This window comes from Pieris brassicae, chromosome 3, assembly GCF_905147105.1.
Source record: "Pieris brassicae chromosome 3, ilPieBrab1.1, whole genome shotgun sequence".
Classification (NCBI taxonomy): domain Eukaryota; kingdom Metazoa; phylum Arthropoda; class Insecta; order Lepidoptera; family Pieridae; genus Pieris; species Pieris brassicae.
The window spans coordinates 8,332,265-8,360,255 of record NC_059667.1 but is presented as its reverse complement, the minus strand read 5'-3'; the positions used below and the strand labels follow the sequence as shown (position 1 = coordinate 8,360,255).

Here is a 27,991-nt window from a genome sequence, read left to right as displayed (position 1 = left end):
CAAATTGCTATAACGACTTTTATTCAATACATTTGGTCACATCAAGTGTTTACAGTCAATTCATATTCGACTACATTAAATAAAAACAGTCAACAAGTTCCCAATATTCGAGAAATACAACAAGAATTAGGACCACAATCGTGTAATACATTTATAAAACACGTATCCAAGTTTCGATAGACGTGACAAAATTCTATACTTGACTAAGCATTATCAACTGATTGACCTTTGGACTCTGTCAACTGTATCTTAGTGTTCAGCTCAACTACTTGAAACGTATATTTATAGTATAATTTTCAAGGGAGTTGCAGATTGTGTCATATGTGGCACGGTTCACGTTTATAATTTACAATTAATATTAGAAAAGTTAATGATCACATTATATATTATAGATTTTATTAAAAGTTTAAGAAATAATTATTCCTGCAGTTCAGAGTAAAAAATGTACACGTTAGACAAGTTGGACACTAGTTTTTCCTATAAATGAACAAATATATTTACTTGATCATGCAAAATATACGTTAAGTGCCAAAACCAAAGATACCTTCTGTCTGGGTGCTTATAAAATTCTACTCTATATAACACTGGGTTACGCAATACAAAATACGACACGACTTAGAAATAAAATTGGCTAAGGTTCGCTATAAGTCTAAATTTCTTACACTGTAACGTGATTTACCTTTATGCACTGGACAATAGACGAAACGATTCTGATTGGTCAACAACATCTCCAATTGACATGCTTCACGGTCCGTTTGACCAATCACAATTGAACGCAAGTTTTCGTCTTTTGTTTTACACTCTCACTCCTCTGATCTGTGTATCACTATGAGACAGAAATACTTATAATCGTTAATCGTTAAAGAAATGTGTATAAAAACGTAAATCAGTTGACAAGCCAGCAGGTTATCGAAAATACATTTTATGAATTGCACTATCCTTCAATAAATCACACATCGAAAACAATTCTTACTTTGACTAAAAACTAAGTACTAGATCATTAGGAATGAAGCATAGCCTTTAATAATACTAAATTAACTGCATTGCTGAATTTTGGTATGAAACTGCAAAATACTGTTGTGGGGAACTGAATTTGCTAAAATAACAATTTATAAGTAACTGTACGTGCATTATACTACGCAATAGTTCAATACAAGAATTAATTTAAGTCTCGCTACAAAAGTTAATATTGTATCAGTGTTGCCAGATCAGAGGATTTCCCCATAGATTTAGGGGTTTCTCAAGCGTGTTAGGGGCAGAATAGGGAGAAAGAATATTTGGGGTGTTTTTAGGGGAAATTTTAAAAAACACGTTCGTACGTACGTTCCTGACTTTTGAACTAAATTGTAGTACGAACACATAGTAATGATGGTTGCAATCGCAAAAAACCGAATAAAACTTGGAATCCGTCAACTTTTCTATTACTTCCGTCAACTTTGCATTATGCCTTTCATTTTCCAACAATCACAACATGACCGCGGTTTTAAAGAATCGTGCCATCGCCCATGCTACCATCCGCTTGGTGAGGGGGATCCTAGGGGATTTCTGCGGGGAAATCAAATTAATCTAGGGGTACGTCGTCGAGACCATCTCGCAACACTGTATTGTATGATATAAAACAAAAACCGGGCTTAATCCAAAAAGTTTCTTGTTACCAAGAAATGATTTCCTGGAATTTACACACTTTCGGAATTAGTTTGAGATAAAAACTAAATATGGAACTACACTTTAAAGTACCTTTAACTATATTCGTGCGCTGTTAATGTTCACAGAGCCAAACGAATATAAATAATTTAATATAATAACTAAAGAATCTGGACTCATTCGAAAACGTATTATAAATCTAAAAGAATGTTTTGTCTAATTAGAAAAAATATCCAATAGACTTATACGTTTTTTATACGTGAAAAAATTGACTGCATTCCAATAAGTACGTTTTTATCATGAAAACGTTTATCTAGGTTGTATGAAAAACACTGGTTTGACATTCTCATAAATAAGAAATTCACTTCGAATTATAAACTTTCGAGGTTATATGACGGGCAATGATAACCTGTCTTTTTTCATCACAGCGTAAATACCATTTGACAGGAAGAGACGAAGCGTTTATGAAATGGGCGTTGATAATTTGAATGTTTCGTTAATTCATTCTTACTGTTCAGATTGTCAAGTAGAAAACAAATGCGGCACATTATTACTTTGGCTTGTATCAACAAGCCCAACTTACTAAGAGCGAATTGACGACCAAAATAGGCTATTTGAGAGTATCAAAAATAACTTGATTTTGATGTCCTATAACTCCTAGATGGGGCAGAGGGAGTCCACAGTGAGTCTCCATCGCGATCGGTCTTGAGCCTTGTGTTTCTCCATTAAATCACGGATACGAATTGCTTTTTGGAATATAAAAACACTAAGCAACGACACTTGACTAGCACAAGAACAGTTGCAGACGAGGCAAAGAGAGCTGGAAAGACTTGGAGCGAACATCAAAATAAAGTGTTATTAATATGTATAATGTGTCTTTAAAAAGCAAAAATTCATTATTTATTTTAAAAATATAATCAAATACATTGATTTTAATACGTCAGTCAGGTGACACATAACGACACAGATTAGTCGAAGCGACTATGTCTTAGCATGTTTGTATGTCTTCGGCTGTCTAATTCAATGTTTTGGAGATTTATTTCGTCGGAACTGTTTGCGATGAAAATATGTGTATTTGTTTAATTTAATAATGGTAACACCTTAAAAATTTGACGTTTGTTTACGCGTTCAAAGCATTGTACGCCGCCATCTTGCCAGAAGTGTTTTGGCGGTTTCTTGAAATTTTGAATGTTTAAAGCCAATAAAAAATAAATAATAAGAATGTGTTCTAAAGTAACTAATAAATAATCTAAAATGATTTTAATATCTTGTCAAATAGCCTATTATGGTATGTGGCCAGCTCGAACGCATCGTTCCATACAATTCGTTAACTACACGATTACTATTCGAATGATCGTTCTACCGTCTAGTTCCAAATACGTAAATGAATAATTACTATTCTGTTACGTTACTTATAAATCACGGTACTAAAATGGCAAATCTAATTTAGATTTGTTGGTTTCGTGAGTTTTGTAGGGCAAGTCATATTGTCTCAATCAAATTGACTGTCAAACATGAAAGTTTGACAGCGGTTTCTGTGTTTTAGCGATCACTAAAGGTAGAAATAATAATGCAGATTTATTTCAAATCTCCCAGGTATTGATATTTAATATCAGAAACTAGGTTGAAAGGTATATGTTCTGTATCGTCGCGGTCTAAGGCACGCAGATTAAAGATTTCTTATCTATTCTCATCATGAACATGACAAGGACTTAGTCAAGATGCATTAAGAGTAGTGTGGAAAATTAAATTTGTATGAAAATGACAGTTTGTATCGAAAACTTTCTTACAGATTCAATTTTCGACTTTCTACATACAGTACTGTTAAGTAATCTTGACTAAGCCCCAAGGTTCTATAACGTATAAGACATGCGAACATATGAAATATTCAGAAAGAGGCTAATAAAAGGCCAGATATGCTCGTTACTTGACAATCTGTCTTGAAGAAAGAATTTCTTACCAAAAATACATAACCACAATAAGTACTGGTATAATTAAGGTAATGAATATCTACAAATAAATAATTCATGAACTGCTTTCCTATATATATGTACATTCACGTCAATATAGCGGCCATAGATCAAGTCTGGTTTTGACAGAGAACAACTGTCATTGTTCAAAACATGTCATAGTCTGTGGCTTATGTAGACTATACTATACTTTATGGGCCATTAAGTATATTCTCTAACCTTATAAAAGTATGGACATGTAAATAAATATATTATAGAAAAATAATGTAAGAGAGACAAAAATATTTTTTAAGGGTAACTTAGTTTTCTTTAAGCTTGGTTAAGTACGTAATGCAATAAACTTTGGAGTACCTAAGACATTACAAATACTGGGTGAATATTGATGTAATTTGTAGACACCTATTAAAATAGTACTTTATCCTAGAATCCAAACGCTTAATATATATATTATTGTTTTTAATAATAAAAAAGTATCTGCCCGTTATCATCGCAGCACAATCTCACTCAAAGTTCTACCAAAATTAATCTAGCTGTTTAGTAAGTAAAAAACTAAACACCCAAGTGCTTATAATGTTAATAGGTTCTATATCGCGCAAAAATGTCAATATCGAGGGTAGGAAACAATTTAACAAAATCCTAATACTAACATTTCAAACTTATTTAAATCGCTATTTACATAAAGATTTAATGCGTATATGGCCTCTTGCTCTAACAAAACCAAATCATTCTGATTGCACCGTTAACTATGCACCTGTCTCTTTTCCTCACAGCGTATGCACAATGAGGGAAAGAGACGAAAGTGGACTGATTTTATTTTTATAAGGGGGTAGAATTAAACTGTACTTTGAGGAAGAGAGCAAGGTCGTGAAGAGGCCTTAGCTGTAAAATACGCTAATAGCTATTGTAATGATAGATTTTTGTATGGATGTATACCTTTATGGACATATTTGGAACTAAACGAAAATGCAGTCTCTCGATTTGTATTCAACAAATCGGTTTTGTTTTTTTGTAGAACAGGGGGAAACGGGGAGAAGGCTGACTTGGCGTTAAATGATACCGCCGCCCATGGACACTCAATGCCGGAGGGATCGCGTGTGCGTTGCCGGTCTTTTAAGGAGTGGTACGCTCTTATCTCGAAGAATCCTAAGTCCAATTGGTTCGGAAATACTTCAGTGGGCAGCTGGTTCCACATAGCGGTGGTATGCGGCAAAAACGCTCAGTTGTGGAACGGTAGACGTCGCGGTGATACCGATGGAATTTCGTATTCTGCCTTGACGTCCGATGATGAAACTCAGCTGCAGGTATTAATCGGAAAAACTCTAAACACGGAGAGTGTTTATTATTAAATGTAGTATTTGGGAAGAAGATGCGGTTCAAACCGCTCTATGTTGAAAACATACAGCTCATGTTGTATAGTTTTGTTCCAAATATGCCCACGGATCGCTAAGTTCAACAAAACTCTATTACCATAGCTATTAAGGTTCGTCCGTTGAGCTGTAATGTAAAATTCGCATTTAAATCCATATTTAAAAACACCTACTCATATGTCAGCAGACGTGGGAGGGGGAATGAGGGGGCCAGAGGGGACATTCAGCGTCCGCCGAGTTCTCTTCCTTTGTGTTGCATCGCCGGAAGGAGCTGTATATGTTGCTGAAGAGTTGTGGGTCCGAGAATGTGGCCTGGAATATTTTTGATAAAGCATTAATTACGTAGAAGATGATAGTAATCCCCCGTATAACGCGATTTCCGTCCCAGATTTGACGCGTTGATTTATCAAGTTATGTGTGTGAAAACTTCATAATGATTTGCCAGACCAATAATTTAGGTTTAACAATAACTTTATTTCTTATAAGAATTATTTCAATTTACTTACTGGGAAACAATTTGTAATTAATAATTAGAGCGTACAGATGTACGTATATAAAAAGCAACATAAATGTAGGTAAACAGATAATACACTCGATCAGTCAAATAAGCAAACATAGATATTCGAATTTGATTTTTTGATTGATGGCATAGTCTGTTTCATAATTGGTTTTGCGTCCCATTCCACCTCTTTCAATTATCATGTTATTACATATTATATAACTAAAAAACTTTAGTAAATTCGTGTTTTTGAATTGTTAAACGGTTTTACGAGAATAGTCCTACAATGCGATTTCATATAACGCGGTCCGGGTTATTGGGGTTACTGTATTTAGTAAATTCCTTATTGAATGATTTTAAGTTAAACTTAAGATAGAAATAAAGTTAAACTTAAGATAGATATTTATGAAAAATAAAAAGATTTTTAAATAATTTTAAATTCAATAAAAAAATACCTAAGTATAAATGTAAAGCATACCCGAATATACTTGAACAAAATGGTTTTCCAAGACCATAAACAATCAACAAGTCTTTGTATTTTTGGATATAATATATGACAGAACCTACCTCAACACCAACAGCGATGAGCAGATGCAGAACCGGTATGATGAGGATATAGACCCTGAAGTAGTTCTCCTCAATGTGCGACGCCTTCATCACTTCAACCTCGATCCAGTTCGCCAAGCCCTGCCACGGGCAGAACAGGAGAAGGGTGACGAAAAACGCCTGACTCAGTAGTGTTATCACCATGTAATCTGAAATTTTAGATGAAAAAAAAAAATGTTATGATATCATCGAGTGTATTTACCGCTGATTTTCATTGTTGCTTCTATAATCAATCAGATTCCTTCTTTCTATTATTTCTTCTTTCTTTCACGGTGCAATCAGAATGATTTGTTTTGTTATTATTCAATTGTTTCATAGTTATTAACGAATAAAAGTACGAATATTGTTACGACCAATCAGAGCAGAGAAAATGCCTTCTCGAATTTGGACAGTGCGTTCAGGGAACGCCGGTCAGTGCTGATTGAGTATTCAGAGGAGCATTGTGCTGATGAGAGATTATACCGAGTTGGGTCTAATAGCTTGTGGTTGGATCGGTATACTTAATAATTTAGGCAAAATTTTTATGTGGTGTTAGAAGGAATCAATCAAAATTTTAGATTGTATGATAATTGAATAATATAGAATTGACGCGCACCAAACCCGCTTATGACGATGCCATATTGATGATGTACGTAACGTACGTCAAAACGTAAACATAAACGCGAGGAAACCGACATTGTCCCTATGAGATTGACTATATTAAGACAAAAAATTATCAAGAATCTCTGAGGCTAAGACCTAGAGGTCCCGTCACTGGTTTTTTCAGCCAGCAAAATTGATTTACTAAATAGGATTGATTTTTTAAGGAGATTAATGTGACACTTGGGTTGTGTTTATAAATAGAAGCCCAAAATGTCGAGGATATAATATTTTATATAAAACACGGATTCAGTTATATTTAGAAGTGTTTTTTTCACGTATTTCTAATTAGGAGACTTCGCGCTCCAACGGAGTCCAACTTCTATACGTCAGTATGTCGCTTATTTTTTTTTAAATACCCTCATTTGTTAATACTTACAATTGGCACAAAAAGGTTGTCTAAAGGGCCAGCCTTTAGCGTAGACGCATGCCATTATCAAATATTGGAATGCAGTCACGATGAATATTACTGTATTCTCCCAACACAACACCTGCTCTATGTCTGGTCCACCTTTCACTGACTCGAACCTGAAAAAAAAATTAAAAATTAATATGAGTATTTAGAATCCGAACTATTGGTAATAGATTTAAACTGGGCTATTAATGAAATAGCTTCCTGTAGAAATAATAATCAAGAAGATTTTTTTAGTAAAACAAACGGAAAACTGGCAGAACACTTATTTAATGTGAATCAGATTCAAGCTATGGCAAGACGCGTTGCCGTCGTTTATAAATGATTTTGATGTTTGTTTAATATAACGTTGCGTTCTTTGATTTCGAGTTCTTAATTCAAATATACGAAATTAGTTAACATATTAAACACATACATATACAATTTAATTCTATTATAATCCCTTAAAGGCTACTAAGTAACCCTAACTAAGTATTACATAGAATTCTCTTCAAAATATTTGTTTCGGGTAATCTTTTAGGTCAACGAAGGTACTACTTACCAAGGCTGCGAGAAGAGTAGCACAGTAGCCACTACTTGTACTACTAGCACTAACGTCACTTGTATGAAGAGTGGAAGTAGACTGGACAATGCTACTAGTGATACTGCAGGCGATTGCTTTGTAAGTATTGGGCCGGGTCCAGCTCGACCAAGAGACAGGGCCAACAGAGTTGTCAAAACTAGATCGATGTATAGGAATTGGTTGTTGCCGAGAATCGAGTAGAACTGAAAAAACAAAAAACAATATTCATAGATATAAACTTTGCGGCAATGGCGCCAAAACGAAATATTTTGACAGATAACTTGATGTGGCAGTCTTTGTCTATGCTTTTTTTACCTTCAATCTACTTTATGGATGCATTTGATACAATAAACTACCAGCGACAATTATCATTAAAATGTTTACTTAGTTTATTTATCATATATCTCACTATTGCCTGGATATCTCAAAAACTACTGAATCGATTTTGAAAAAATTCAAACTGAAGTTATCCCGAAAAATATGAGTTATTGTTAACGAGAAATTTGTCAGCATTAAGAAATTAAGTCTGAATGGAAGCTATTATCCAGTTCCAACAAATACGTAAGTCGGGGGATAACACCTCATACAATTTTGTTTCCATCAGCAGTCCATATATACTTACATTGTACAATATGAGGATAGAGAAGAATTGTATGAGCGAGTACAGAGCCATGTATTTGAATATTGCGAAGGACGTACTTAAAGCACATCGCCCTTCCAAAGCCAACAATTTCACGCAAGTTATGTTCTGCTCTTGAGATGTGAAAGGGGCCGCAACTATAAATAAATATTTATTACGATGAGACAATAAAATTAATATTTCACCTGGGAGAAAAAGGACGAAAATGGCCTGAACTGTTTCGAGAAAAGGATTGCCGTGCATGCCGCCTTTTTGCATAATTATAAAACATAAATTATATGTTTTAAGTACAGTTCTATGTCTCTTAACATAGTACACAATATATAAAAAAGAGGTTTTTATTAAAATACTTTAGTGGTGTTATGACAGAGCCACTGTCACTTACCAGAGGCATCTGCTTCAGAGAGAGATATCCCAACGTGTGCGGCTTTCAAAGCCCCACAATCGTTAGCTCCATCTCCGCACATACCCACTATCAAGCCTTCCCCTTGTAACGCTGTTATTAACTGAGTCTTCTGGTCTGGGCCGAACCGACCGAATATCATTCCTGGAAATGATTTTGTTCTTAGCTTTATTTCTTCAACAAGGACATTCGACTTCCATTTACTTACGTATTCTTACTTTCCTAAGCATTATTATATTTACACGTAGATGTTTGCGTATAGATATTTAGAAGTATTTCATTCATAGTTCATTTATGTTTAAGCCATTGGAAAAAAACAACAAGAAAAATGTAATAAAAACATTTTCTACGTTGTAAAGGCGGTATGGAACTTGCCCAATATTAGAATTATGGAATGCATGGTGAATTCAAATATTGAAGTGAGGCGTTTTTCTTATGAATTTTTTAAATTTATAATATCTCTACAGTTTGTAAAACACTGGTTCCATTACAATGGCATATAGTAGTAAAATTTTAAAAGAAAGTCTTGAAAGAAAACACTTTTTTACCGGATTGAAGCTATGTATTATTATAAACGTATAAGTCACCGTGACCACGCACGCTGTAAAGCACGCGAAACGTCGGATTTTTTTTATATAATGTAAAATAATTATAAGTTTATATACATAGCTTTAATCTGGTAAAAAAGTGTTTTCTTTCAACGTGTAAAAGCTATGTTAAGAAAGGACAATACTATATAGGGTCTTTTTTGAGTTGTATTTGTCTAAAATTACGTCAAAAGCTCTTGTATGTACGCTTTTCCAATAGATGTTTATTGGAAATTCCATGTCACAGCTCATTCTTCATAAGCAATTCATTTAGGATCTCCGCCATTAAGTTATGAAAAAAGCTGCCAAACGATTGGCTACCTCTCTATCAACTTTTAAAACTCTTCTATATAAACACTTCTTTATCTTATCTTATCCTGTTCCATCGTGACTTGTGTTATTCTTTCGCTATTCGTGAATCTATAATATTAGCTTTTTAATTTTTAGTTTGTTATGATTTTTTTTATACATTTAAATTAAGGATTTAGGAAGATTTTATAAAACATTTGGTTCAGCAGTTAATGCACACATCATTTTTATTTTTCTCTTACTAGGGTTGCCTGGAAGAGATCGCTTATTAGCTATAAGGCCGCCCGTTGCATCTCTTGTAATTTTTATGTATTGTGTTATTTGTGTTTCTTTTATTTTTGCAACGAAGCATGAATAAATAAATAAATAAATAAAAAGCGAAAGTGAAACTTTGGATAATAACGTCAAACATGATATTCCAAAGTAAAATCTATATCGTTCCAGTTTCTACGCGGTGCCATTCTTGTAAACACGTAAGCGAACTTCAAGTCTAGGTGTTTATTAACAAATAATAATAATAATAATCTTTATTTCTTCTCTCACGTATACATAGAAGGTTATTATGATTAAACTAAGATGATAACATTTGGAAGTGTATGTGAGAGACTGGTCTCTGTAACAGGAGACCTGAGTGACAGATAGCCAGCCTCTCCACCACGGGACCGGAACACGTAAATCAGTATATATATATCAATCAACATACAATCAATATTCATATATTTCGATTAAAAACAGTTTGCGACGAAATCTATGTATCAATTAGACTATTCTGTGAACGTTTCCTGTCACGTGACTGGCGTATAAACAAAATGGTTGCCTGTTAAGTCGGTTTACGGAATTTAACGTTATCTCGTTATAGCAAGACATTGATGAAATTATTGCATACTTTTAGTAATTGAATTCTTTTTATTGAATTATCACTATTTTCAATTGACAAAGAGTGAATCAAGGCTAATCGAGTAGATGAAGAAGTTCTATTACTATATAGTCACGTTTTATACAAATAACTCTCAATAACAGTTTATTTATAATTCTGTCAAATACCTTAATTAATGAAGCGTGTCAAACTGTCTTCCACCTGCCGTCAAAAATAACTTTTTGGCAATCTAACTTAATGTTTCTGTCTTAATGGTCCATAATTTATATACGATTAGTTCTGAATTTATCCGCTTTACAATCATATTCGATTGTAAATTGAGTAATCCTTTTAATATAATATCAAAACTTTACTAACAAATATTATTTTTAATTTTCTTATCTATTTATTTTCTATGATGTCTGGTCACTGGTCTATATACAATCAAAATATGTTATAAAGACATCGAAGGGACTACTCATATTCGTAAAAACCGATAGCCGTAACAGCCAATGACGTTGTTATTAAGGACCAGTACGAATTTCTGCGTCAGTGTCTCGGGGTGGACTGCGGTACGCAATGGAGAGCTGGAGCGCTGAGGCGCGCCGACCCATAATGAGAATTAGTTATGTAAAACATTAAATTAATGTAATTTTACCATTTCTTTTTTCTGAAATGGATTACTTAGTTTGCGTTAAAATATATTGTGTAAATTTCAAAATCATGTTCAATATACATTTTGGTCATAAAATGAATTCAGTGTCAAAGATTGCCTATGTTTGGATTTTATTTCTATGGAGCGAAGTTATTTAAATCGTGTATCGATCTTTCAAATATACATAAACTACTCAACTCCACCATATATTTTATCCATTTAGGAAAGAAACAGATACATATCTAAAAGTAAAAAAAAAAAATTAACTCATTGGATATATCCACAAAAAGTTTCACTGATAAAAAAATTGCCATACTCCAAGAAACGATGACAAAAAAATGCAAAGAAACAATGTACTTTTTTGGAGTTGTGCGACCGTATAGGCCCTAATACATAGAATTGGTCAATAAAACCGGTATGTTGTTGTAAACGATGTTATCGTAAACGTCTTTGGCTGTATTTATTTCATTCACGCCTTATTACCGAAGGCAGAGACCATGCATCTGCTTTATCCATTTTCATGACATTCACAATGCGCATGCGTACTTCTGACCTGTCCCTTCTCTAGTCTATTTGATGGTTTGGGCAAGGCCTACCAGCCACAGTTGAATTTTAGTATATAAATATATATAATATACTTGTAAACTCTTTCATCCGTTCTACATAAACAAACCATTAAAGTATACTCTTTATCTTTTATAAGTATCCTTGTCACGTCTTTTATATAAATTTTTTTTATTGTAGAACGGGGCAAACGATCAGTGGGTTCAACTGTAGGTACGCGCTTATCTAGAAGGACCCTAAGTCGAATTGGTTCGGTAATACTTCAATCGGCTTCGTCATATTGGTGGTGGCCAAAAAGTATCTTAAATAATTCTCATTTTGGGAACGACGGACGTCGAGGTGAGACGTATGGAATGATCTGTCTGGACGTCTAACGCTTATATCTCTATGCCAAATGTCTCTTCATTGTTTTGAAAAACGTCTTGAAAATTTCTTAAGAGATAGATATAAATTTCGCCAATATGGAAGTCTTCCACGGTCCGTTTCACATGACACTGTCTTTTGCGAATTAACAAACCCTTTAAACGACTCTCGGTAGGGGGATTTCCCTGAGAGATACGACTTTCAATTGTTTCCAGAGTATACTCCTGAAAGAAAACACTTTTTACCAGATTGAAGCTATGTATTATTATAAACTTATAATTATTTTACATAATGAGAGAGAACTCCGTGAGTCATTTCTGCAAAAACCCGTCATCTTTTAGTCGATATTAACTCCGGGGAAATAAATGCAGATAATACAGCTGTGATACTTTTTGACATTCAACACATTTTGTCTTCAGTCACCGTGACCACGCACGCTGTAAAGCACGCGAAACGTCGGAAAATTTTAAAATTATGTAAAATAATTATAAGTTTATAATGATACATAGCTTCAATCCGGTTAAAAAGTGCTTGCTTTCAATGTGTAAAAGCTATGTTAACAAAAGAGTATACTCCTACCGTAAAGCCCGGCAACGCAACCACTAAAAATGGGTACCCATAAGCTACGACGATTGCCCTTTTTGGGCGTCCCGTAGGGGTCTATTCTATAAAAAAAACATAAATTGTTAAAATTTTGTTACCTTTGCTAAGCACAGTGGGCATGAACTCCGGGTAATGCGTTCTAACAATCGCCCAAGTTTTTCCTTCCATAGCGATCACATAGTCTTCAATAGCTAACTTTGGTGGCCCGCCTTCGCCTACAATCTGAAAAGGAAAACAATATATATGCAAAAATATAATTCGAGCCTAGTAGAGGAAAACTCTTTTCGCCCATCATATTTTCTATTATGTTTTTGATAAATACTTTGACAAGTTCACCATACAAGCAAGTGTTAAAATTGATGTACTTTTAAACTCATAAAATCTGTATTAAATAATGCGATATTATTAACAATATAAATTATAATAACTAATTCAGCGATTTTCATCAGAACGTAAATAAAATTTAACAGGAAAATTTGTAATACGTGAGCAACACTGAAAATGTTTAGAACTGGCCAGTTAGAAACATTCCTAATGAAAACTTTTTTGAATTTCAATTTTAGAACTCTTCGGTAACCTAATGTAGTATACTGCATTTATTTGTCATTTGTTTTTGAGAATTGGCGGCAAATCTAAAACTCTTGTTACACGTGAAAATGAACCTAACGCGAGAAAAATTTCGGTCAATGATTTATAATGACTTTCGTTGTGGGCTTACTCAACAACAAAGCTGTGATAGGCTGCAATTAGCATTTCTTAATGAAAGCCCATCTCGTGCCACTATTTTTAATTGGTTTAACGAGCTTAAGCGTGGACGTAGCAATCTCAATAATGATTCCCGTGAGGGACGTCCTTTTACGTATGATAAGAGAGTGACCTATCAGCAGATACGGGCAAGCCTAGTCATTGGTATGAGTAAAGTTCAAAAAATATTAGACGAACATTTAGGCGTCAGGAAGCTTTGTACCAGATGGATTACCCATACTTTAACCGATGACCAGAAATACCTTCGCATGGACTGTTGAATATTTGACTATGGCAGGTTTCGAGATAATGAGTCATCCGCCATACAGTGTTACATAGTTAAATAAATTTAACATGGGCTAACAATATAGAATAAAAATAGACAAACCTCCATAGACAATGGCGGCCTTTGATCTCCGGTCTGTTGCAAGCCTATTGTTACCAGTACAACCTTTTGTTGAGGTTGCACCATGAAACAACCTCGCGCCACTGACATAGCTGTCATTATATTGTCCCCTAGAAAATTATATTTATTTATTACCCACAACAAAAAACAACTTAATAAACTAACTTTTATCATTATTATTTTTTATGATTTATGGTCACCGTAATTATCATGTATTTTTTTAGTATAGGATTAAAAGTTCGGAGGCTAACACATGGATGGTGCTACCAGTAGTAAATGAATATAATATTTAGTTAGCCCTAACCAGAATCGTCCAAAAGCAGCGTATTACAATGAAAACGACTGCAAACTTCCATGAATTGGACTTCGAATTGATTCCGCATTCTCCTGATTCGGTCTTCGGAGACTTATTCCAGTTCTCAGAACTCAAGAGAATGCACGCTGGACAGATTTTTTTTCCTATTTTAAGGCTTAAAGCAAATAGTACTATAAAAATTGTATGGAATTTTTTTTATGACCGCTATAATCGTTGTATCGCTCTCATACGAACTCATATTGAACAATGAAATAATATTCTATTAAAAAAAGTATTTATTTTATGTTAGCCTTATAACTTTGCAGCCCAGCTGATAAGCGTCGTGACCAGAGATAATAGATAACTTACCAGTAACCATAATCTGCTTCATATTAGCCTCATGAAGCTCTTTAATAATATGCGTTGTTTCCGGCTTCAGGCTGTTTTGCATCACCAAAAATCCTAGAAAAGTCATTCCATTCTCCAGAACTTCTCTTTTAACCCTTTGAGCGTCCATCCATTTCATTTTACGGTCGAGTTTCTTATACGCAAGACCAATTACACGGAAACCGTTTGACGTGTATTCGTTTAATGTGGAATTGAAGTTTTCTGGCAATGTTAGGGGATCACACATACCGGCAATCTGAAAAATTTATTCTGTTTATTTAACGCATAGCAATTTGAATCCAAGTATCGTGATGAACCTGTCCTATGGATTTGAGAAAATCCGGCCCGAAGGACTAATCAGCAAATGTGCGGTTTGTCGAAATAGAAATATAATATAATAATACTACAGAGACTCCTGACACGTTTGAGTACCCACACTATAGTCTAGATAACACACCCTTAAGATGCCATTTATAGAATTATTATCTGTAACTTCTATAAATAATATATACGTTTCAGTCTGTTCTATTAGTGTGTTCCGCATGATCCCAAAGTTGGAACATCAGCGTTAGGGATAACGAGACATCTCACATCACGCGACATGGAACATCACTATTGGAAGGGACAGAGTAAGGACGCTGTGTATATACATAGTATATACACTGTGTATATACATAGTATATATATAGTACACATTCATAATAGAAAACCTACAATTTAAAAATGGCTAACATTGAATATTAAAAAAATACATTTTTAAACAAATTTATTGTTCCGACTTGTTGGCACGTCAGTTCAATGCCGGCAATTGTTGGTGGCGCCTTGGGATTTTAGTAGCTATATACTCGCTATTGTGCCAGTCCCACTTAAAAAAATAATCAAAGTCAACTGTAAAAATTAACGACTTCTAAAGGTAAAAATTGAGATTTTTTATCTCTCTTTATATAAAAACTTAGTGGTTAGCAAAACCTTTACCTTTTCTGGGGCTCCTTTAACATAATAGACCATAGAGGGCTGTCCCAATATTCTTGCTATGACACCCATAGATTGTTGTGAAGAGGAGAAGTGGAATCTTCGCAACAGACCAATCTAAAAATGTATTAAGTTTTTGACATATTTTAAAGTGTTTGTTAGTTAGTTAACCGCATCGTACCATATCATATCACTTACATATATATGTGTCAAACAAAGATAATACGAAGTTGCGAGTCATCTAGTATAAAAATATTATACGAAGTAAATTTTGACATAAATTTGTGTGTGCGATCGCAGGCATTGTTACATACACACATGATAGTACCCACACTTTAGTTTTTAGATATGTTTTAACGCATGCTGGCGAATTTGAGTCAGCTGAACGAGTAATAAAGTAGGAAGAGGAAGAAGATAGATGAAGAAGCGGGATGAAGAAGGGAGTAAGGAGAGCCGGGAAAAAGAGGTGAAGAAGAAGCGAGAGGAAGTACAGAGATGGTGGGGAGGCAGTAGGAGTACGAAGACAGGTGAAGAAGCGAGAGGAAGTACAGGGATGGGGGAAAAGTAGGAGGAATAAGAGGGAGTTATTACCTCATAAGGCATTTCCATAGTCAACGGGTCCAAATTATCCAAATTTTGCAAATCTTCATTCCTCGTGAACGGCGGTTTTACAATCGCAGGTGTTAGATTATCGTATCTAGTATTCTCTGGTCCGGGCTCCTCCAAGACCTAATAAACGAATTACCGCCATTACTTCAGCATCTTAAATCTAAAATAAACTCTCAATTTAGAATTATTAGTATGGATTATAAAAGTCATTTGTGACATGTTCCTTTTTACGAATGAATAATTATAATATTATTTTTTAGTTATTCTAATAGAAAAATATTTTTTCAGATCAACAAGATATTTTCCCAATTAATTTAGAAAATATTTGATTAACATTTAAACTAAGCTTCGATATCAACAATAGTAATAACTATCAATTAAATTTAAAAAAGATTTTAAAATATTAGACATAGTTTAGTTTATCTTAATAATTAACACTCGAAAAACTTCGACGTCACGTTCAAGACCTTTAAAAAATGATTAATGTATGAAGAATTTAATAGTTCTCTCATTCGGAAAGACTTGGAGAAAGGTTGAATTATATAATTAACTGCTTTCACTCCTGCTCCTCATCGTATATTAGGAGCATGATAGGTAAGAACATTAAAAAAAAACCTTGGCCATATAAGAGTGACGGAGATTTTATTGCCAGATCTCGTCCGTTAGATCTCTTTGAGAACTGGCAGTTAATGTTTACTTAAAACGTAAGTTTACATGAATTTACTTGACTCATTTTCACATTAAATGCGAAGATCACGACCGAACGCGATGGAGTCTCACAATAATCATATTAATAATATCTAATTAAACAAAACACCTATCCATTACAGTGTATAGAATATTTTAAATATTATACAAAATAGAGAAATCAAGTCATGTTTTTCCCTCTCATGAGTACTATAGATAAATAAGGCAAATTGAGGGTAGTTCATTCTAGTTAATATAAAAAAAAACGAAATACAGTATTTAGTTTTTTATGATTCAATGTACACTTATGAACGTCAAAAATAAAAAGAAATTTACTATAACTTAATTGTCTATATATTTTATTTCCGTGGGAATACATATGTCCTCTAAAAATGGGTGGATACGGACGTTACACTGGCAAAGGCTACTTTAAACTTTATTTTGTGTATATTTATTGTTAATGTTGTTAGTGTAGAAACTAGAATCTCAATTTTATTGAACTAGTTCCCAAGGATGTATAGTTTTTCTTACTTTCTATATTTTCTAATATTATTTTTCTTAATTTGATTTTGAATTCAAACATTTTTGTAATATCAATGTTGGGGACACAATAATTAAATGTTACAAACCATTTATACGATTTTGGTAAAAGTTGTACTATTCTCTAAGTTAGCTGATTCTATTAATAAATAAGAAAAAAATATCATTATTTTAAGATCACTTAGTATCACATGTATCACTTATTCCACGTCATTAAATTTAAATAGATAAACATCCCTACTAATCGGCAAAGAAGACAGAAGGATGTAGGCCGAGAGAAAAAGCCGGCGTAAAAAACTCTCGGTACTCTTTTAAAATAGCAAATCATCAAACAACCCTTATTTTAAAACAAATATCGCAAATTAATTAGAAGTTACCTGTCTAGCACTAGTCCCAGGCCCTTTTAGCAACTAGATAATCGTGAACTTTGTAGTAAGCCTTTTTACACAGCTTTTCTTAAATACATTTCTTAAATTTATTAAAAGGCAGAGATAAAAGAGTCTCTGTCATTTTATTAAAGAAGAGTATCCCTTTTCCCAAAAAAGAATTACTAACTGTAGATAGTCTAGTACGGGGAAATTACAGCCTGCGTTTGTTCCAAGTATTAACACTGTGCGTATTTTCTATTCTAGTAAACTTATCACTATTTTTGTATACATACATAATATTGTCATAAATACATTGCGAGGAAAGGTAAGTATATTAATTAGCTTGAATTCTTTCAATTTTCTAGATATGTGTGAAAATCTATAATGTTGCTCAAATATTCAATTCCACAATATAGTAAAACTCATTTTGGACCTCCTTTAATTCGGCTAAAATACGCATAAACACGAAATTAACATCACTTACCCACTGCGTAAACTCGAACATCTTCAGATCGAGTGGGTCTCCCTTCAACTGTCCCTGAATACTTGTCAAGGAATGACAAGAGGCCAAGGCCTGTACCAATGGACTGTTGGTTGGAAGCGAGCTGATGTCATCCACACATCGGCCAAAGACTTCTTCCTCATTAGACGGTATTACTGCGTAGAGATCTAAGCCATCCTCTGTGAGGGTTCCAGTCTGGAATATAAAAATAGTATGGTCCTAACATTGTTTAAAGAATGAAGTCTTCACATTCCAACCCGGTAAAAAAATCCATATATTAGATATTTTGAATATTTCAAATATTACAAAAACGACAAACAAAATTTGAATAGTATTTGACAGTATAAATTATGTGTTATTGAGAAAAATCTGTGTGTTTCAAAATCGTTATGGAGTAAAAGAACTTGTAATATATTGCTTTTTTATACGACAGTCACATGTCAAAACTAAATCTGATAACACTCTCTTGGAGTTTCTCAGAGATATGTCGAAATAAAAAAAACACTTCGCATACTTCATCTTCAATATACATTCATTCATTCTTCATTTATACATGTCGGGACAGTGACATTGTCACAGCCGTCATTGTCATTATGTACCTAATAAATTAACAACGTCAAAGTCAAATCAGTTCAAAACCGATACGTGAACTGACTAATAGGCTCTGTGACTATGACAGTGACAGCTGACAGTAATGCCACTGCCCGGATATTTATAATTGTCTATATTTGAGATCTTTAATATAGGACGCTAAATCAAGATCACATAAAATATATTTTGAGTTAAAGGCGACTTAGGTTCTTAGACGTCTTTATTAGGGGACAGAAACCATTGATAATAGTCATGAATGTTTGTTTCATATATAACAGGGGCCAAACCAACCAGACAGGAGGCTCACCGGATTTACACAATAACCAAGGGTTCGCAAGTGCGTTGCCGGCCTTTAAAAAAAACAAACTGTATCCATAATAAAAATCGTTCGGTATGATAAGAACTTTCATAGGTTTATCAACTGTTTAAAATGGTCGTTACCGAATCAAAACAAAAACTACTAGTTGTTTCGCTATGTACGTAATTAAAAAAATATGATCTCAATAAAACACTGAATACATATAAGGAAATGGGCAGTCTTACCTTATCAAAGCACATGACCTGAAGCTTCCCACAGATAATAATTTTAGGCGGTGATACACAGAATATTTTGTTCTTCTTTAATCGCTGCTGACTGTACACGATCCCCGCCGTCATAGCAGCGGGCAACGCCGGTGGAACGACTATTGTTATTATATCCAGCGTCCGAAGTATGATTGTACCCAATGAACTCTAAAAACATACGTCTAGATACAGTGATACCAACATACTACCAAAACCAACATTGGGTTCTGTGAGCCTCTTCACCAGATCTGTTCTACTTTGGATTCTGCTACTAATATCGAGTTTTTTTTCGCTTTATTTAAGAATAGATTAAAACAACTATTAAAGTCCTAAACCTAGTATATTTCTTCTTTATTATAGCTTTATTAAATACTAGTATGTTTGTCGTTCTCCTGATTTATAAACTTTGTATTGTATTGTCTACTTAAATTGTTATTTATGATGTTTATAACAAAACATGACAGAATGTTTTCTACTGTCATGTTTTGTTTTGTTTTGCTTTATATCTTATTTTTTTATCAGTGAAACCTTTTGTGGATATGTATATCAAATGTGTTAATTTTATGTTTTTTTATTTTGTTTTTACTTTTAGAGATGTATCTGTTTTGTTTCCTAAATAAATACTCACCCCTCTTTGCACGTACAACCAAATCGAATAAACCATTCCCATAGCGGCGATACAGAACATAAAAATAACGAATTTCACCGCGTCTTTGTAGAATTGGAAGTCAAATTGCTTCGGGAACAATATACTTTTGATCATTTCCCCTTTCGCTGTGTAAAACCCAGTTCGGACCACTTTCGCTAATACCTAAACAGAAATATTCTATAAAAAAAACAGTATATAACAAAGTTTTAGAATCGTTATTTTTATATGTTCGTTAACACGTGCTTACGAACGAACATAAATAAAATAATAAAAATTATTTTATTTGACTCAAAAAACATACATGTTAAGTACACTCTAAAGGTCGTAAACATACAATAGGCAACGAAACGTTGAGATACAATATTCATTTTGGCTAACCTTATACATAATATACTTCTATGAGTCTAGCGTTTAAACTAGGCCTAGCCTGTATCTTAAACGCTAGTTCCTTCCTAGTATACGTACGTACGTATTATGCATATAAATATCTTTATGTAAAATATATTAAATTTTAAGTCTGCCATATTTTTAATGTTTGTGACGTCCTTGAGGATTTAATAAATACTATAGGATTACGCGATTGTATTAAATAATTATCTTTATGTAAAATATATTAAATTTTAAGTCTGCCATATTTTTAATGTTTGTGACTTGAGGATCTAGATTAGAAGAATAGAAGTCCATGGGTGCTTCTATTTGCGCATTACCGCTTGTACGGTGAAGAAAAACATCAAAGAACAGAATAGCATCCTCACGCACTCGAGGCATGCCGGTCTTATTTTAAGATCCAGAAACGACACTTTCCGACTCCCGTACATCAAAAGTGTATGTTTTTGACGTATGGGAGTCATAATTCGCGCTAAGTCTCGTTTCTGAATCTCACCCTTAGACTTAAAACCTGATGGCATAAGGCTGAACACTTGTCTATTAGTTAAATAATATCACGGAGCATATATACAATTCTAAAGCTACGATGTAAGGTAATTTATATCTTTAACGCTCCGTGTTGTAATATTAGATGTAATTGACTATCATATCATATACACATATCAGGTTTCAAGTTTCGTATATGCAAAATAAACGATGAAGATTTAGACTAAACGGCAATTTTGTCGCGCAAGAACGTAATCTAAATATTTAACCAACTTCAAAAAAGGAGGCAAATATCTTTTTTATTGTTTTCCCTTAAATATTAAAAATAAAAGAAATCAATGGCGCCAGAACCTTTTTAGGTCTGGCCCTCAGATTTATTTATCCGTTTCTATATAATTATATGTCAATCTAATAGGCCATCTGCCTCCTGTGCCTGACGCACGCCGTCAACTTTTTGGGTCTAAGGCAAGCCGGTTTCCTCACGATGTTTTCCTTCACCCTTCGAGAGAATGTTAATTGCGCACATAGAAATAAAATACCTTGGTGCACAGCCGGGGAACGAACCTACGACCTCAGGAATTAGAGTAGCACACTGAAGCCATAGGCTAACACAGCTCACGCTGTAACTGTGCCTTAAATAAATTATACCTGATTATTTCCATAAAATCTTGTCTGTATGACATGTGTGCCCGCGAAGAGTGTATGTCTCTTGTGATTCTCTGTGGAATATAATTCAGGGGTTGGACATGGCGGACCCTTCATTACTGGTACACTCTCGCCTGTAATAAATTCAAAACAAAACATTTATTCCATATTCCATTATGAAGAGAGAAAAGAAGCTACCCGCTCTACGCCCTTGACTTGACTTGACAGGTAGTAAATGTAAATTTACAATTAATTTAACTTCTTTTTGACGTTCATAAGTGTACTTATTTACCTATATAAATAAATATATTTTGAGTTTGAAGTCTGAATAGTAGCTCTTACTTGGAGATGCGCTAAGTTATTGTTTCATCATTACCAAATAGCGATGATGAGGCGCTGGTGAATGCCTCCTAGGTATAATCTCAGATAATTAATTAAACTTGAAAGAAAACAATTTTTTAACCGGATTAAAGCTATTTATATTATTATAAACTTATAATTATTAGCAGCGTACGTGGTCAGGCTGACTGAAGACAAAAGGTGTTAAATGTCAAATGTATCACAGCTGCAGAGAAAGTTGTATTATCTGTATTTATTTCCCCGGAGTTGTTATGGACTAAAAGATGACGGGTGAAATGACTCACGGGGTCCTCTATTTTCGCGGATTTTTTGTCTTGGGGTTTTAATTTGGATATTATTTGTATCCGGTTAAAAAATTGTTTTCTTTCAATGTGTAAAAGCTATATTAATCAAAGACAATACTAATTAAAACTTGTCTACAAAGAATAAAATTCAGATCACACAAACTAGTATTTAAATTATGGTTACAGATTACGACAATGTTAAATCTAGTATGGTCTTTTGTTAACATAGCTTTTATAAGAATAATACATAGCTTCAATCCGTTTAAAAATGTTTTCTTAATGTTAAATCTACATTGGTCGAATAGTTGAGTTTGAACTACGAATTCGAAGTTATGTCTATGGAACATTGTAATTTTGCCGCCATTCGTACTTTCTATAGCTTTGTTGGAAGAAATCCTAATGAGAAATTTTGCCTTAGCGATAATTTATATTACTCGGATTCGGTCCCTAACTTTATTATAAAATCTCCCAAGCATTGAATTCTGAGATAGTCAAACTATCCTAACAAACAAAACACATAAATGTTACTGGATTTCAAATGTACAGAGGCTTACGTATTTTGGCAAGACTCTTAAGGTTCCAAAAACTACAAGAACACAGCGCTCGCCTATTACAACTCTCAGCTACACTATCTACACAGCACACGCACACACACACAGACTCATGCATTCACGTATACTTAATGTTTTATACGACTTGTCTTTAATTAGTTGTAACACTTAGACTACTTTTTCCTAAACAAAAATTGTTAAAGCATCACGGAATTAAGAATTTGAAAGATCTTTAGTTAAAAGAACCCAAAAGGCTTATTTGATCAGGAAGTAATAGTCTAAGATCGCGATATAAAACGCCCTTCACCGAGTTGTTTATTTGATGAAACGTATTTTATATTAAAAAAATTTTTTTTAACATATCGCCGGTTTGATTATTAGACAAATTCTATATCAATCGAAAGTCTGAAAGCCTATAGAATATGCAAACGTTGGTTGAATATCAATAATTTAAAAAAAAAAATAATTCTTAATTAATCATCTCATGGACAACCCATACGCAATATATTTATTGACATATTAAATTAAATATAAAATACATTTCATCAAATAAACATCTCGGTGAAGGTAGTTTTATATCGGGACCATATACTATAAGTAATAAAATAATAATAACATATAAAATATATATATATGGAGATTCCAAAAATTACGTAAAACATACCAGTAAGCATGCTTTCATTGACAATACAGGATCCCGTCAAGAGCATAGCATCACAGGGCATGACACACCCATCAGGGGGCAGCACGAGGACGTCACCGGGTACGAGACGACTCGCGTTCACCACACACTCCTCACGTCCCGTACGAGACGGACGTAAAACGCTCACCGTAAATGTACAGGTTGAGCCCGCCATATTGTGGATTTTAACACTCATCTGAAATTTTTTATATGTCGTATTAAAGTTGTTAAATCAGTGAGTTAATTGAGTCTCTAGACAGTTAGTTAAAAATCGATGTTCAATCAAGTCGCAAAAGTTCGACAGACAAGTGAGTGAACAAAACGTTTAACGAGTTTCCTAAACGTTCCTAGGCAACAAGACTAACCTAACCATTTACAATAAAGCAAAACACGGGACTTCCAAGCTCTCAGTTCTTCACGATCACACCGAAATAACAATAACAAATGAAATAATCATGGCAGAGTCTTGTTTTACATTGTTAATCAACACGCTGGCTTTCGGTCAGACAGATAGTTAAACGTTTTCGATGGTGCTTTATTTAAATCAAAATGCTAGCGACTTGATCAACATTTATTTAACTCTCTGATTTAACTACTTTACTGCGACATATACATAATTGTGAAGAACGTTGCGATATAGACTGCCGTTAGAATAAATTTAAGAATCAAAAAGTGATTTTATAGTTACATTTTGCTGCAATAATATTGTATTTATTTTGACTGATTTAGATTTTAGTTAATATATCTAGTCTTACAAATAATTTTATGATTTTTGATAATCACAGCGTAAACTCCATGTAATTCCTCCTGATTTCTAGTAAGAAAATAAATACTATTATCCCTCTTTGTACCCATCCTGCGGACCCAAGCGCAACTTAAAGAGAGCAATCCGCAATCTACTTTGCTCTTAATGTTTTGGATAAAATTGCGACAGGTTTATATATCGAGAGATGAATGTAAGACGTTTTTTTATATGGTAAAAAAGTTTTTTTTAGTCTTTATATGCTGTGAATAAATACAAATGTATTTATTTTATTACATTTATATTATGTACATTATTCGTCACAAGCAATGTTCAACCACTGCTTGTGACGAACAATGTAGGCGGACTTTTAAGATGGGCAAGAGGCTCACCTGATGTTAAGTGATACCGATAGACACTTACACAGTAAGCTCGCAAGTGCGTTGACAGAAATTATCATTCTCTTCTAAACATCACAAAGGCAGTTATGATAGTTTTTATTCAATACTATGAAGTTAATATTATATTAAAACACAACATAAAATCGACATTCTGAAATACATTTATGGACAAATATATTTTCTTTGTAATAACAGTCATAGGTTTGGTTTTGTTAAAAATTAAAACAAAAACTATTTGCATTTTGGCGTGGATTTTCCTGAACACTTTAATCTTATCTTTGAATCATTTTGAACACTTATAAGTAAGGAAGTAACATTGGATACACCGCTTTAGTAATGCTGATAAAATATGATTGAAGTAAACGAAAATTTATATATCACGATTTATAACAAAGTCAGATGATCTGTGATGTTTTAAGCAGTATTACTAATATCAATATTTTAGTTTAGACTAGAATTTCCACAATTTTTTTTTATAAAAAAAATACCTGTTTGGTTTCGTAGAGGGCCAACATACAGGATATGGCAGACAGTATGAACACACATGTCGCATACTGGTAGTATTCATCCAAAGACCAGAGAATAATCGAGAATATTTGAAACAAATAGAACGGATTGAACACTTCACTGCAAAATATCGTCCAGTACCTTTTCACTTCCACCTCTACCGAATTGTTTCCATAAAGTTTGATACTGAAAAAAATAATTCAATAGAATATTTATACTGCACATACAACAGCTATAGCAAACTTAATAATAAAAGTAGTGGCTAAAGTAACTTTTGAATCTTACAGTTTATCAATAATAACCAAAAAGAATTAATTATTTTGAAAAAGAAAATTAACTAATTCAATTACAACAGGCTCGGTTGTGAACATAAAATTATTTTTCTGTTACATAAATACTATATTTGTTTACCTAAAATAGTATTCTGTCTAGAAAGGGCCGTCATAGGATTTGATGTCTCTGCAGTGCTAAAATACCTATTTGGTTATGTTGATATAATTATTGTCCGACAGTAATTATCTTGATACTTAATAAAAATTAACAAAACAATATGATTTTTTAAATTAATAATAAAAAAAATTACGCGTAGCAAATACAAATTATATAAATAACTGCTACTCCAGAATGTTTAACAACACTTCTGCATAGACTCGTACAAGTAATTTATCATTCAGTGGTGAAGATAGCATATAGTTCAATGTGTTAATAGAAGAAAATACTTACAGCTCATTCTGTTGTCTTTTATTGATCCCAGATATATTTTCCATCAATATATTCAATGTAAGTTTTTCGTTCAGTGCCTGTACATTAATAAACGCTCCTTGATCATTCAGCCAGATGTATCGGCTGTGTTGGTAAATAAAAAAACGAAGTGTATTGTCTCTATGGTTCAACAGATTCAGGTCCACTTTATCCACTTTTACTATTGTAAAGGTGCCTTCGCTGTCCATGACTGTAAAAAATTTACATTGTTGATTCAAATATAAGAGATGAGACATTGAGATAAAAGCTGCATAACATAGTGAGACTTATTTTAAAATAAAATACAATAATACAGAAAATATTCTACATGTACTTAATTATTTAAGTAGCTTATGAAATAACAAACTATCTCTTTAAAATAAATATATATATTTCTTCTCTTTTAAAATTAAATATATTGTAACTTATAATAGAATTTTGTATGTATATTAAATGTTTTTTAATCAAAAAAATAATCTCTAGAAAATTAAAAAAAATGCTTACCACAAATGTGTTCTGCATTTTTCAAGCTGCATTTGATATATTTGTAGCGGTTGTAAGCGGGTGAGTATGCTAGAACAAAATATGGAAGCCCACAGAGTGATATACATATTGCACGAAAAATTGTTGATCGGAATCTTGAATATTTGTAGCCATAAATCCTGATTGCCTGGTCATCAGATCCTTCCAAAATCTGCCAATGGGCTTCACCTATCACTTCATATTCTTCTGCAATTATTATCATAAATGTATATATTAAAAAAATGTTATTTGATTTATAGACCTGTTCATGATTTCTTGTGTAAAATATTTAAAAAAAATATATTGTTGAATATAAGTTTGATAATATAATTAAATATCAGCAGAATCTGGGTGCAATTTTTGCTTAATCACATTAAAAGAAAATATGCCAATATAAGATTTTCCTCAGAAATATTACCACCTTATTTACAATTTAAATTACATTAACATGTATGTTTAATTATTTTGATGTCATTACAATGTTCCTACTTCCTATATGTGCGCAAGTATAATATAATAAACAAAAAGAAAATGGTATTGTTAAACGAATCACTTTTGAATGTTAAAAATTAGCTACAGAAAAACATATCAACTCAGTGGCCTTGAAAAACTAATTAGAATGTATGTAATTACAACATAAGAAACAATACTTATTATATGTTTTAAAGAAAATTTGTGAAATATTACTATCTTTTAAATTATAATATTATATTCATGAAAATACAATACAGTACGTAAGCTACACTTACTTTTAAACATAACAGGATTAGCGGTCTCCATAGTTCTTAATTTCCTATTTAAAACTAATGGATTTGACCTATATAATATCAAAACACAATCAAGGCTATTATCTTCATAACACAAGCAATTTAAACTATTCATTGATAATTTACGACCTATTGAGTAGTGTGTATATATGATATAAAATACTTTGATGTTATGACTTATAAATATGTATATCAATAATAATAAAAGATGTATTTATTTAACATAATTGTATCTAAGTAAACTCTTAGGAAGTCTTAAATTGTTGTCAGTACGAAATACATGCCAGGGTTTCTTACTTTATTAAAAAATGGCAATTATTATTCATTGTGTAAATGACATATGGTCTAGTTAACTTTATTACACAAAATTCAGACTGAATAATATATAATTAGTACCTACCTAAAGATAATCAGAAACTATGATTACACTATAACAAAACTATAATAAACTATTACAAATAATTCTTTAAGTTTTAATGATATGGAGCCTGAGATTGTAATAATGTCCATACAAATTTATTTATTACACATGGTCTTTTATTAAACCGTCTTAAGAATGGGTGATATATTGATTTATTTAATTTATATTATTTGCATAATATTTGTACTTAATGATTCATATACCGATATAAAACCCCAAATTAAAAGAGAAGTACTTACCGTTGGTGACGGAGGCATTATTCATGTTTGGCATTCCCGAAAAACTTTGTATTCAAACAAAATTTAAGGCATAATATTAAAATATTGTTTTAATTATTGACCGGTGCTACCTCATGGCAAATACGATAAGGAAATTTATCATATAATAAATTCACATTGATCACATCACACCTCGAAGGAATGAAATGAATCTGTCAATGATAAATGGCAATTGGCAAAGGCACAGGAAATTAAAAAGAACGGATTGTCAAGGGTTAGCTTAT

The 27,991-nt window shown here is 33.0% G+C and overlaps 1 protein-coding gene across 1 annotated transcript; it reads right to left on the bottom strand.

Moving 5' to 3' along the window:
• Window positions 1-4: 4 nt before the first annotated feature.
• Window positions 5-27,922, bottom strand: LOC123707714 (polyamine-transporting ATPase 13A3-like). The gene is made up of 20 exons (XM_045657998.1): window positions 27,729-27,922; window positions 26,284-26,508; window positions 25,762-25,990; window positions 25,020-25,224; window positions 23,371-23,584; window positions 21,515-21,645; window positions 19,973-20,155; window positions 19,324-19,512; window positions 18,172-18,384; window positions 16,075-16,212; window positions 15,487-15,600; window positions 14,494-14,767; window positions 13,812-13,939; window positions 12,778-12,901; window positions 8,725-8,886; window positions 8,322-8,476; window positions 7,679-7,902; window positions 7,105-7,253; window positions 6,048-6,235; window positions 5-5,293 (listed from the first exon to the last, which is right to left on the bottom strand). Exons 1-20 carry the CDS (start codon window positions 27,760-27,762, stop codon window positions 5,162-5,164), a joined length of 3,411 nt encoding a protein of 1,136 aa, XP_045513954.1. The 5' UTR covers window positions 27,763-27,922; the 3' UTR covers window positions 5-5,161.
• Window positions 27,923-27,991: the final 69 nt, after the last annotated feature.

What these genes read in the sequence shown, in the direction of transcription:
- LOC123707714 (XM_045657998.1), bottom strand. Translation starts at nt 27,762, where the DNA reads ATGCCAAACATGAATAATGCCTCCGTCACCAACG. An exon ending in AAATGCAGAACACATTTGTG is followed by an intron (nt 25,991 to 26,283) that starts GTAAGCATTTTT and finishes AATTTTTTACAG; the next exon opens with TCATGGACAGCGAAGGCACC. An exon ending in ACAACCTTTTTGTGCCAATT is followed by an intron (nt 6,236 to 7,104) that starts GTAAGTATTAAC and finishes CTAAAATTTCAG; the next exon opens with ATTACATGGTGATAACACTA.